Source organism: Pristiophorus japonicus, chromosome 12 (genome assembly GCF_044704955.1).
Source record: "Pristiophorus japonicus isolate sPriJap1 chromosome 12, sPriJap1.hap1, whole genome shotgun sequence".
NCBI classification, from domain to species: Eukaryota; Metazoa; Chordata; class Chondrichthyes; family Pristiophoridae; genus Pristiophorus; species Pristiophorus japonicus.
The window spans coordinates 42,304,906-42,317,131 of NC_091988.1; the positions used below are offsets into that span (position 1 = coordinate 42,304,906).

At 45.6% G+C, this 12,226-nt stretch overlaps 1 protein-coding gene across 1 annotated transcript in view; it reads left to right on the top strand.

The window, feature by feature from the left end:
• Positions 1 to 12,014, top strand: part of efcc1 (EF-hand and coiled-coil domain containing 1) — a 98,352-nt gene extending 86,338 nt beyond the window's left edge. The window contains exon 7 of the mRNA XM_070894710.1: positions 11,593 to 12,014. Coding sequence (XP_070750811.1) covers positions 11,593 to 11,726 — 134 coding nt within the window. The 3' untranslated portion in view covers positions 11,727 to 12,014. The remainder of the gene's footprint in view (positions 1 to 11,592) is intronic.
• Positions 12,015 to 12,226: the final 212 nt, after the last annotated feature.

A 12,226-nucleotide genomic window follows, 5' to 3' on the forward strand; every position in this document is an offset into this window, starting at 1 on the left:
AAGAGTGTTAGAAGCAGATTTAATAGTAACATTCAAAAGGGATTCGGATAAATACTTGATGGGAAAGAATTTACAAGGCTATAGGGAAAGAACAGGGAAGTGGGTAGCTCTACCAAAGAGCCAGCACAGGCATGATGGGCCGAATGGCTTCCTTCTGTGCTGTGTCATTCTATGATTCTATGCAGTTAATATGCCAGTACACAGAAAAAATACTTTTCTGCAGCATAACGTCTCTGGAAGATTAATGGATGTTATGTCTTGCATTCCAGGATTATTTCAAGTATATAAACAGCCATTGTACTATTCAGCCAGACAGGATGTTATGTAATGACATTTTTTTTTTAAGTATTCAGGTTAACATAAAACAGATTTTGGTGATATTGTCATCTTTGATTTTGGCTAGTATGTAACCCTCCTTTCAATTCTTTGTCCTCCATTCCTGGTTTATCCCATTTATTTGGAAAGCAGTAAAGTATTAAAAATCAACTCTGGTATGTTGTTATCTTCTTTAAGTTTCCTTCTAATTCCTTTCACTGTCTTTTTTTCATTATTTTTTTTTTTGGCAGTGTACTTCCCCCATCTGTACCCTATTTAGGCCTTCGTAGGCCTTGCACCATCCCCGACCCTTGAGAACATAGTCTGCTTCTAGGCTTCTGCCAATATTTCTCTTGAAACAGTCACTAAAAAGTGCATAAGATTGTCAACACAGGAGAGCTGAGTTTCTCGGCATGTGGGGAATTCCAGATCCAAGCTCGAAAGACTAATCTTTAGTTTCCTTTTCATTACTTTATCCTTTCATTTGGTCACTTTACTCTTTCATTCTCCACCTTCCTTTCCGAGTCTTGTATTTTTCATAATTTACTGTCAATCTGTGCTAATTGTAAAAAAGTATTGTGACATCCAGATGCTGTAGCCAGCATTTAATACCCAATAAAGAATATCTTCTGGACTATGGAAGGGGGAAAGAGAGAATATTTGGAACAGAGTATGGGGAAGAGAAAATGTCAGGTAGTCCAAAGCAGTAAAGAGCCCTGAGCCAGTGACTGAATAAACAGAAAACAGATTATAAAATAAAGACTGTTTATGACCAAAATAAGAGCATCACTGATAGACAGATATAGTATAATGTTGACCTTTCCTATTAGCCCCAGGCCATCAGACTATACTTGCAATGGTGTCAACTTGACTCAGCATCATTCTTGCCTCTGAGTCAGGAGGTTGTACTTTTAAATCCCACTGAAAAGATTGAGTTTTATAATCTAGACTAGCATGCCTGACCAGTACAGAAGGAATGCTACATTGCTGGAGAGAGCCATCTTTCGAATGAGATGTTAAACCAAGGTCCTGTCTGACCTGATGGTTCAGCTGGGCATAAAGATCCCACTGTACTCTTTAAAGATGAATAAGGTTATGTTCCCAGTGTTCTGGTCAAAATACAAATGACAAAAGCAGATTACAACAAGGACAACAACTTGCATTTATATAGTACCTTTAACATCGAAAAATATCCCAGCATCAAAATAGTCATTAAGAGAGATGATAAAAAGCTTGGTCAAATAAATAAGTTTTGAGGAGGTTCTTATAAGAGTAGAGGGAGGTGGAGAAGTAGAGGAGTTTAGTAAGGGAATTCCAGAGCATGGGGATTAGGCGGCTGAAAGTATGGCCACCAATGGTGGGGCAAAGGGGGGAGGGAATACACAAGAGGTCAGAGTCAGAAGGGGAGAAATTCCTTCTGCCTCTGCTGCTGCCTTGTCACGGGCAGAGTGATTAATTTTGCACGGGCAAATGGATTGCGTCTGTTACCGCAAAATTCATCAGCTGGGCCCGGAATTTGGAACGGAGCTCGAAGGGAGGCGTTGCACACCGCTTTCAGGGCGTTAGGCCGGCTCAACAAGTGAAAATCCCAAGGTAAGCAGCCGGCTTCGGAGCGCTCTAAGTGAGGAAAACCGCAAATGTAACACCCCTATTTAGGAAAGGTGGGAGACAGAAAGCACGAAACTGTAGACCAGTTAGCCAACATCTGTCATTGGGAAATGCTGGAGTCCATCATTAAGGAATTAGTAGCAGGACATGTAGAAAATCATAATGCAGTCAAGCAGAGTCAGCATGGTTTTATGTAAGGGAAATCATGTTTGACAAATTTTCTTGAGTTCTTTGAGGATGTAACAAGCCGGGTGGATAAAGGGGAACCAGTAGATGTCATGTATTTGGATTTCCATAAAGCATTCGATAAGGTGCCACATAAAAGGTTACTGCACAAGATAAGAGCTCACGGGGTTGGGGATAATATATTAGCATGGATAGAGAATTGGCTAACTAACAGAAAACAGAGAGTCAGGATAAATGGGTCATTTTCAGGTTGACTAACTGTAACAAGTGGGGTGTCACAGAGATCAGTGCTGGGGCTTCAACTATTTACAATCTATATTAATGAATTGGATGAAGGGACTGAGTGTAAAGTAGCTAAGTTTGCTGATGATACAAAGATAGGTGAGAAAGCAAATTGTGAAGAGGATGCAAAGAATCTACAAAGGGATAGGCTAAGTGAGTGGGCAAAAATTTGGCAGATGGAGTATAATGTTAGAAACTATGAGGTTATCTACTTTGGTAGGAAAAATAAAAAAGCAAATTATTATTTAAATGGGGAGAGATTATAAAATGCGGTGGTACAGAGGGATCTGGGGGTCCTTGTACATGAAACACAAAAAGTTAGCATGCAAGTACAGCAAGTAATTAGGAAGGCAATTGGAATGTTGGCTTTTATTGCAAGGGGGATGGAGTATAAAAGTAGGGAAGTCCTGCTACAACCGTACAGGGCGTTGGTAAGACCACACATAGAGTACTGCATACAGTTTTGGTCTCCTTATTTAAGGAAGGATATACTTGCTCTGAGGCAGTTCAGAGGAGGTTCACTAGGTTGATTCCTGAGATGAAGGGGTTGTCATATGAAGAAAGGTTGAGCAGGTTAGGCCTATATTCATTGGAGTTTAAAAGACTTAGAGGTGATTTTATTGAAACGTATAAGATTCTGAGGGGCTTGATAGGGTAGATGCAGAGAGGATGTTTCCCCTCGGAGAATTTAGAACTAGGGGACATAGTTTCAGAATAAGGAGTCGCCCAATTTAAAACAGAAATGAGGAGGAATTTCTTCTCTCAGAGTGTCGTGAATCTTTGGAATTCTCTACCTCAGAGAGCTGTGGAGGTGGGGTCATTGAATATATTTCAGGTGGAGATAGACAGATTTTAGAAAGAGATGGGAGTGAAGGGTTATGGGGAGCGGCCGGGTAGTGGAGTTGAGGCCAGGATCAGATCAGGCATGATCTTATTGAATGGCGGAGCAGGCTCGAGGGGCCAAATGGCCTTCTCCTGCTCCTATTTCTTATGTTCTTATGTAAGCCTCGGGGGAAAAATAACCTGAAAAAAATCCACCAGAAATATTCCCAATAAATAACTCAGGCCACCACAACATAAATTGCAAAAGAAATAAAATAAAAAACAATCACACTTATCTGAGGTTGACATTACTTACCTCACTGTAGCCACTACAGCTTGGAACGCCAGCTTCCACAGGCGTTCCCACCAGGGCGCTACGGAGTGTTACGGATCGGGCGGCAGCCAAAAATTGAGCCGGTGTCGCAACCAGGGGCGTTGCACACCGGTTCGCCTCTTCCAGGTGTTAATACTCCATGCCCCCTCAAGACCGGCACCGAATGTTCCGGCAGGGCGCTGGAAGCTGGCTGCCCGCCCAAAAGTGATAACCGTCGCTATTGCCGCCCTTCCGGGGCACTAAGAGGGACGGCAAAAGACCGAAAATCCAGCCCAGAGAGTTTGGGCTGGAGGAGTTTTCAGTGATAAGGAACATGGCCATGGATATGGGTATCGAGAGGTTTAGAGAGGACTGGATGGCAGCAAACTCTGAGCAGAGGGCAAAGGGAACCGCCACAGAGATTGAAATCACCGAGGATTAATTGATCATTCATATCATTGTTACTTATAGGCTTTTGCATGCTCAAAATGTCTGCTGCATTTACCTACTTAATTACTCAATAAATTAAGTATGTAAAAAGATTGAGAGTAGCAAAAGTAAACGTTGGTCCCTTAGAGGCCGAGACAGGAGAAATTATTATGGGGAACAAGGAAATGTCAGGAACGTTAACCAAATATTTTGTATCTGTCGTCACAGTAGAAGACGCAAAAAGCATACCAAAATGGTGGGGAACCAATCATCTAATGAGGATGAGGAACTTAACGTAATTAATATAAGTAGAGAAAAAGTACGAGAGAAACTATTGGGACTAAAATCATTGCACCCGATAGCCTACAACCTAGGGTTCTAAAAGAGGTGGTTGCAGAGATAGTGGATGCATTGATTTTGATCTTCCAAAATTCCCGAGATTCTAGAAGATCCCAGCGGTTTGGAAGATAGAAAATGTAACACCGCTATTCAAGGAAGGTGGGAGAGAAAAATCAGGGAACTACAGGCCAGTTAACCTGACATCAATCATCAGGAAAATGCTGGAATCAATTGTTAAGGAAGTGGTATCAAGGCACTTAGAAAATCATAACATAATTAGGCAGAGTCAACATGGTATTATGAAAGGGAAATAGTGTTGGCAAATTTATTAATGTTTTTGAGGATGTTACTAGCAGGGTAGATAAAGGGTAACCAGTGGATGTAGTATATTTGGATTTCCAAAAGACATTCAATAAGGTGCCACATAAAAGATTATTACACAAGATAAGGGCTCATGAGATTAGCGGTAATGTATTAACATGGATAGAGATTGGTTAACGGACAGAAAATAGAGTAGGAATAAATGGGTCATTTTCAGGTTGGCAGGCTGTAATTAGTGGGTGCCGCAAGGTTCAACGCAGGGGCCTCAGCTATTTACAATCTTTATTAATGACCTAGATGAAGGGACCGAGTGTAATGTATCCAAGTTTGCTGACGATACAAAGCTAAATGGGACAGTAAGCTGTGAGGAGAACACAAATCTGCAAAGGGATATAGATAGACTACGGAAATGGGCAGTAAGGTGGCAGATGGAGTATAATGTAGGGAAATTTGAGGTTATTTCACTTTGGTAGGAAGAATAGAACAGAATATTTTTTTATATGGTGAGAAACTTTTAAATGTTGGTGTTCAGAGAGATTTGGGTGTCCTCGTGCTTTCTTGCAGAATGTTGAATGTACGTACAGCTGGCATACAGGTACAGCAAGCAATAATGATATGTTGGCCTGTACTGCAAGGGGATTGGAGTATAAGAGTCTGAAATTGCCCACCACTGGAAACGGGACGCACACACCCCATTTCTGTTGTTTTCACCGCCGCGGTGGATTAGCTGGCCTCTTGAGCGAAATTCCGCTCTTTGGCTTCTTTTTCCGGTGGTTCGGAAGTCGCTCATAATGGGGGCAGGTATGCGGCAGTGAGCACACTAGAGGGGCAGAAGTTGAGGCAGGGTGTAGTGTCCACCGCTGATGACGTCATCACAGTGCGCGTCACCACAGCTCTCCTTCATTTAAAGGGGAGAGCCTTCGCCATTTTTAAAGTTTGGTTCATTTTGCTACTAGGAAGGGTTTTGGCCAGGCCAGCGGCCTGGCACCCAAGAGGGAGTGCCAGGCTACCTATTGGTAACCCGGCCGAACCCGGGGGCATAATTGTCGGCCCGACATGCCAGTCGGCCGACAAAAAAAAAACATGGCGGCAGTGGCAGTGCATCCTCCCCTTTAATGGGAGCCGCACCACCATTTTAGAAGGCCACAGCCTCACTGGACCACCTTAGAAAAGCAGCTTTTGGCACCACCCGGCGGGAGGAAGATTTTCTCAGCGGAATTTCGGCATCAGGGGGAACATCGGCGGTGTGCACTCTGTTGACGCACTTAGGACAGTCAGCAGTAGCGGAGCGGTGGGGGGAAGCAGGTCACCGCTGGGATACCGCAGGAGTGGCATTTTAATAATGGCGGCATTACACGAAAAATCGGCGGCCATTGCACTCGGCAGCATGGCCGCCAATTTCCAGTGGTAACAGGAAAGGGGCAATTTCGGCCCCTAAGAGTAAGGACGTCCTGCTACAATTGTACAGGGCCTTGGTGAGACCACACCTGCAGTACTGTGTACAGTTTTGGTCTCCTTATATAAGGAAGGATATACTTATCGTGGAGGCCGTGCAACGAAGGTTTACTAGATTGATTCCTGGGATGAGAGGGCTGTCCTATGATGAGAGATTGGCCTGTACTCTCTGGAGTTTAGAAGAATGAAAGGTGATCTCATTGAAACATACAAGATTCTGAGGGAATTGACAGGTTAGATGTTGAAAGATTGTTTCCCCTAGCTGGAGTATCTAAAACTTGGGGGCATAGTGTATATCTGTAAAGCATGCACTCCCATGTTCTGCCATCAGGGAGCGCATCCCCTGAAGTCCCAGCATCCCTTGAGGAACAACCAAAGGCCTGTTCCTCACTCTGGAGTGTCTTAATAAAGACTGAGGTCACTGTTACTTTAACCTCCCTGTGTGCAGTCTCATCTGTGTTAGGAACACAATAATTGGCGACGAGAATACGAATCTAACGCAAAGATGCAGCAAACTGTGGGCATCCTGGAGAAGTTCCGGAGGGTGAGGACTGGGAAGCCTATGTCGAACGGCTAGACCAGTACTTTGTGGCCAACGAGCTGGACGGAGAAGGAAGTGCTGCAAAAAGGAGAGCGGTCCTCCTCACAGTCTGCGGGGCATCGACCTACAGCCTCATGAAGAATCATCTGGCTCCAGTGTAACCCACAGATAAGTCGTATGAAGAGCTGTGTACACTGGTTCGGGAGCATCTTAACCCGACGGAGAGCGTGCTGATGGCGAGGTATCGGTTCTACACGTGCCAGCGATCTGAAAGTCAGGAAGTGGCGAGCTACGTCGCCGAGCTAAGGCGACTTGCAGGACAATGTGAGTTTGATGGCTACCTGGAGCAAATGCTCAGAGACTTTTTTGTACTGGGCAATTGGCCACGAGACCATCCTACGAAAACTTTTGACTGTAGAGATACCGACCCTCAGTAAGGCCATTGCGATAGCACAGGCGTTTATGTCCACCAGTGATAACACCAAACAAATCTCTCAGCACACAAGTGCTAGCAATGTTCCTAAATTAACTGGAACTGTGTTTGCGAGCAGAAGTGTACAGGGCAGAAACCACGAGTCTGCAACTGCCAGCAGGCCTCAGGTGACCCAGATGACTCAGAGTCCCCAACAAAGGATGAATGCAAGGCAATTCACACCTTGTTGGCGTTGTGGAGGCTTCCATTCAGCCTATTCATGCCGCTTCAAAGCGTATGTTTACAAGAGCTGTGGAACAATGGAGCACTTCCAACGAGCTTGCAGATGAACTGCAAGCTCTGCAAAACCTGCTAACCACCACGTGGCAGAGAAAGATCAGTCCATGGTGGATCAAAGCAATTTCGAGCCTCAGAGAGAGGAGGTAGATGCTGAAGTACACGGGGTGCACACATTTTTGACGAAATGTCCACCTATAATGCTAAACGTAAAATTGAATGGCTTACCCGTAGCCATGGAACTGGACACTGGCGCTAGCCAATCCATCATGAGTAAAAAGATGTTTGAGAGACTGTGGTGCAACAAGCCACTCAGACCAGCCCTGAGCCCCATCCACACAAAACTGAGAACGTACACCAAAGAGCTCATCACTGTCCTGGGCAGCGCCATGGTCAAGGTCACCTACGAGGGCACTATGCACGAACTGCCACTCTGGATTGTCCCGGGCGATGGCCCCACACTGCTTGGAAGGAGCTGGCTGGGCAAAATCCGCTGGAACTGGGATGACATCCGAGCACTATTACATGTTGATGAGGCCTTATGTACCCAGGTTCTTAACAAATTTCCTTCCCTTTTTGAGCCAGGTATTGGAAATTTTTCCGGGGCGATCCACTTGGTCCCAGAGACACGACCCATTCACCACAAGGCACGAGCGGTACCGCACATGATGAGGGAGAGAGTGGAAATCGAGCTGGACAGGCTGCAACGCGAGGGCATCATCTCCCCAGAGGAATTCAGCAAGTGGGCCAGCCCGATTGTTCCAGTACTCAAAAATGATGGCACGGTCAGGATTTGCAGTGATTATAAAGTAACTATTAATCGTTTCTCGCTGCAGGACCAATACCAGCTACCTAAGGCAGATGACCTATTTGCGACACTGGCAGGAGGCAAGACATTCACCAAGCTTGACCTGACTTCGGCCTACATGACGCAGGAGCTGGAGGAGTCTTCAAAGGGCCTCACCTGCATCAACACGCACAAGGGACTGTTCATCGACAACAGATGCCAGATTAGAATTTGGTCGGCTGCAGTGATCTTCCAGAGAAACATGGAGAGCCTACTTAAGTCGGTATCACGCACGGTAGTTTTTCAGGACGACATATTGGTCACGGGTCGGGACTCCGTCGAGTACCTACAAAACCTGGAGGAGGTCCTCCAGCGACTGGATCACGTAGGGCTGTGGCTGAAGAGGTCGAAATGCGTCTTCACGTCAACAGAAGTGGAGTTTTTGGGGAAAAAGATCGCGGCGGACAGCATTCGGCCCACAGACGCCAAGCCAGAGGCTATCAGGAACGCGCCCAGGCCACAGAACATCACGGAACTGCGGTCGTTCCTGGGACTTCTCAACTATTTTGGTAACTTCCTACCAGGGTTAAGCACCCTCTTAGAGCCCCTACATGTGTTATTGTGTAAAGGTGAGAACTAGGTATGGGGAAAAAAACAAGTAATTTCTTTTGAGAAAGCCAGAAACATTTTATGCTCCAACAAGCTGCTTGTATTGTATAACCCGTGTAAAAGACTTGTGCTAGCATGTGATGCATCGTCGTACGGAGTCGGGTGTGTATTACAACAAGCTAACGTTGCGGGGAAGTTGCAACCTGTCGCCTATGCCTCCAGGATCTTGTCTAAGGACGAGAGGGCCTACAGCATGATTGAGAAAGAGGCATTAGCGTGTGTGTTCGGGGTAAAGAAAATGCATCAGTACATGTTTGGCCTCAAATTTGAGCTGGAAACCGATCACAAGCCCCTCACATCCCTGTTCGCTGAAAACAAGGGGATAAATACTAATGCCTCAGCCTGCATACAAAGGTAGGCACTCGCGCTATCAGCGTATAACTATACCATCCGCCACAGGCCAGGCACCGAGAACTGTGCGGATGCTCTCAGTCGGCTACCATTGCCCACCACGGGGTTGGAAATGGCGCAGCCTGCAAACTTGTTGATGGTGGCGCAGCCCGCAGACCTGTTGATGGTCATGGAAGCATTTGAAAATGATAAATCAGCTGTCACGGCCGGCCAGATAGGACTTGGACCAGCCAAGATCCTCTGCTTCCCCTAGTAAAAAAACTGTGTACTGCATGGGAGCTGGGCCAGCATCCCCGTTGAAATGCAAGAGCTAATCAAGCCGTTCCAGCGGTGAAAGGACGAGCTGTCCATTCAGGCAGACTGCCTGTTGTGGGGTAACCGCGTAGTGCTACCCAAAAAGGGCAGGGAGACATTCATCTCGGATCTCCACAGCACACACCTGGGTATAGTAATGATGAAAGTGATAGCCAGATCCCACGTGTGGTGGCCCGGTATTGACTCTGACTTAGAATCCTGTGTACTGCAATGCAGCGTGTGTGCTCAGTTGAACAACGTGCCCATAGAGGCACCACGAAGTTTGTGGTCCTGGCCCTCCAGACCATGGTCGAGGATCCATGTCGACTTTGCGGGCCCTTTTCTCGGTAAAATGTTCCTGGTGGTGGTGGATGCTTTTTCAAAATGGATTGAATGTGAAATAATGTCGGGAAGTACTGTCAATGCCACCATTGAAAGCCTGAGAGCCATGTTTGTCACCCACAGCCTGCCTGACATACTGGTCAGTGACAACGGGCCATGTTTCACCAGTGCCGAATTTAAAGAATTCATGACCCGCAATGGGATCAAACATATCACCTCGGCCCCGTTTAAACCAGCCTCCAATGGGCAGGCAGAGCGGGCAGTACAAACAATCAAACAGAGCCTTAAACCAGTCATAGAAGGGTCACTCCAAACCCGCCTGTCCCGAGTACTGCTCAGCTATCGCACGAGACCCCACTCGCTCACAGGGCTGCCCCCGGCTGAGCTACTCATGAAAAGGACAGTTAAAACCAGACTCTCGCTGGTTCACCCCAACCTGCATGATCAGGTAGAGAGCAGGCGGCAGCAACAAAATGTAAACGATGGTCGCACCACTGTGTCACGGGAAATTGATCTGAATGACCCTGTGTATGTGCTAAACTATGGACATGGTCTCAAGTGGATCGCGGGCATTGTGATAGCTAAAGAAGGGAGTAGGGTGTTTGTAGTCAAACTAGACAATAGACAAATTTGCAGAAAGCACCTGGACCAAACCAGGCTGCGGTTCACAGACTGCCCTGAACAACCCACAACAGATGCCACCTTTTTCGAGCCCACAACACACACCCAAAGGTTCAACGAAACCACCCCGGACCAGGAAATCGAACCCATCATACCCAACAGCCCAGCAAGGCCAGGCTCACCCAGCAGTCCTGCAGGGCCAACAAAATGCCAGCCCAGCGAGGGCACAGCCAACACACCAGAACAGACATTTGTACTGAGGCGGTCCACCAGGGAAAGAAAGGCTCCAGACCTCCTCACCTTGTAAATAGTTTTCACTTTGACTTTGGGGGGGAGTGATGTTGTGTATCTATAAAGCATGCACTCCCATGTTCCGCCACCAGGGAGCGCATCCCCTGAAGTCCCAAGGGATCCCAGCATCTCTTGGGAGCACTATATAAGCCTGTTCCTCACTCTGGAGTGTCTTAATAAAGACTGAGGTCATTGTTACTTTAACCTCCCTGTGTGCAGTCTCATCTGTGATAGGAACACAGTACATAGTATCAGGATAAGGGCTCGGCCATTTAAGACCGAAATGAGGAGGAATTTCTTCACTCAGAGGGTTGTGAATCTTTGGAATTCTCTGCCCCAGAGGGCTGTAGTTGCTGAGTGAGTATATTCAAGGTTGCGATAGATAGATTTTTGGACGCTTGGGGAATCAAGGAATATGGAGATCGAGTGGGAAAATGGAGTTGAGGCCGATGATCAATCATGATCTTATTGAGTGGCAAAGCAGGCTTGAGAGGCCGTTTGGCCTACTCCTGTTCCTATTTCTTATGTTCTCATGTTCTCATCTCAAAGTAATTCATGTAATTGGATTCAGATGCATTATAATATATAGAAGAGCTGGTTTTAAAACAGCTCCAGAACTTTGATTTTCAGTCCTAGTTTTGAGTAAAATTGGCTCTCAGGCTTCTTCCCCACTGTGGGATTTTTGGGGGTTTTGGTTATGTCATCACAGCTGACAGGTTCTTTCTCCGTTGTTCAAACATTTGTGGGTCAACTAAGAAGCACTTTTATTGTGTCTATGAATATGTGGATAGGAATGACCTTCTCATCCTCCTCATGCAAAGAGAATAGAACTAGTGTTGGGCAAACTCGAGAAGTGGTGACAAAAAGAGAAAACTGTTTCAACAAAAAATATTTTAATAATTGGTTCTTTCTTACAGGAAAGGCTCACATTCTGGAGGTATTGAATGCCTTGTATCACGAACTTGCTGCCTGTGAGCTTCTATCTGGCAAGCCTTTGGAAAAGGCTCAGAGTCATCAGTCCCTGGTTAATCCACTACTGATCTCGTGTTGAGGAGCTGCAGACTGGCTTTGCCTATTTGTTCACCAAGCACTTCAAAAGTTTCCTGTATATCTACGACTCCAGTATTCTGAGCGAGTTTGTAAAAATGTCATATGGCACCTTACTTAACACAAACCTGTCAGCTAGAACGATTTGCTGTAGTGGACAGAGGCTTAACTGTATAGTTTTAGTTCCTAATTGTTAATCTTTGTTATTTGAGGAAGCAAATACTTGAGATTTATTCACTAAACGGTGGTTAACAAATGCAGTTTGTATTAAATGAACAATAGAAGTATTAATATTAGTAAGTCCTCAAAATGTTTGCGAGATTTAATCAGAAAACATACCACGTTGGCTCAAATTGTATATTGTTTGAGAACAACAGATACAAAATGAAACGTTTATTTTATTCATGAACAGAGACACAACAAAATTGGCCAAAATGGCAAAAAAATTGACACATTTTCCATTGGCTCAGTACCACTAAGTGTACTAAAATATTTATTGGGTCA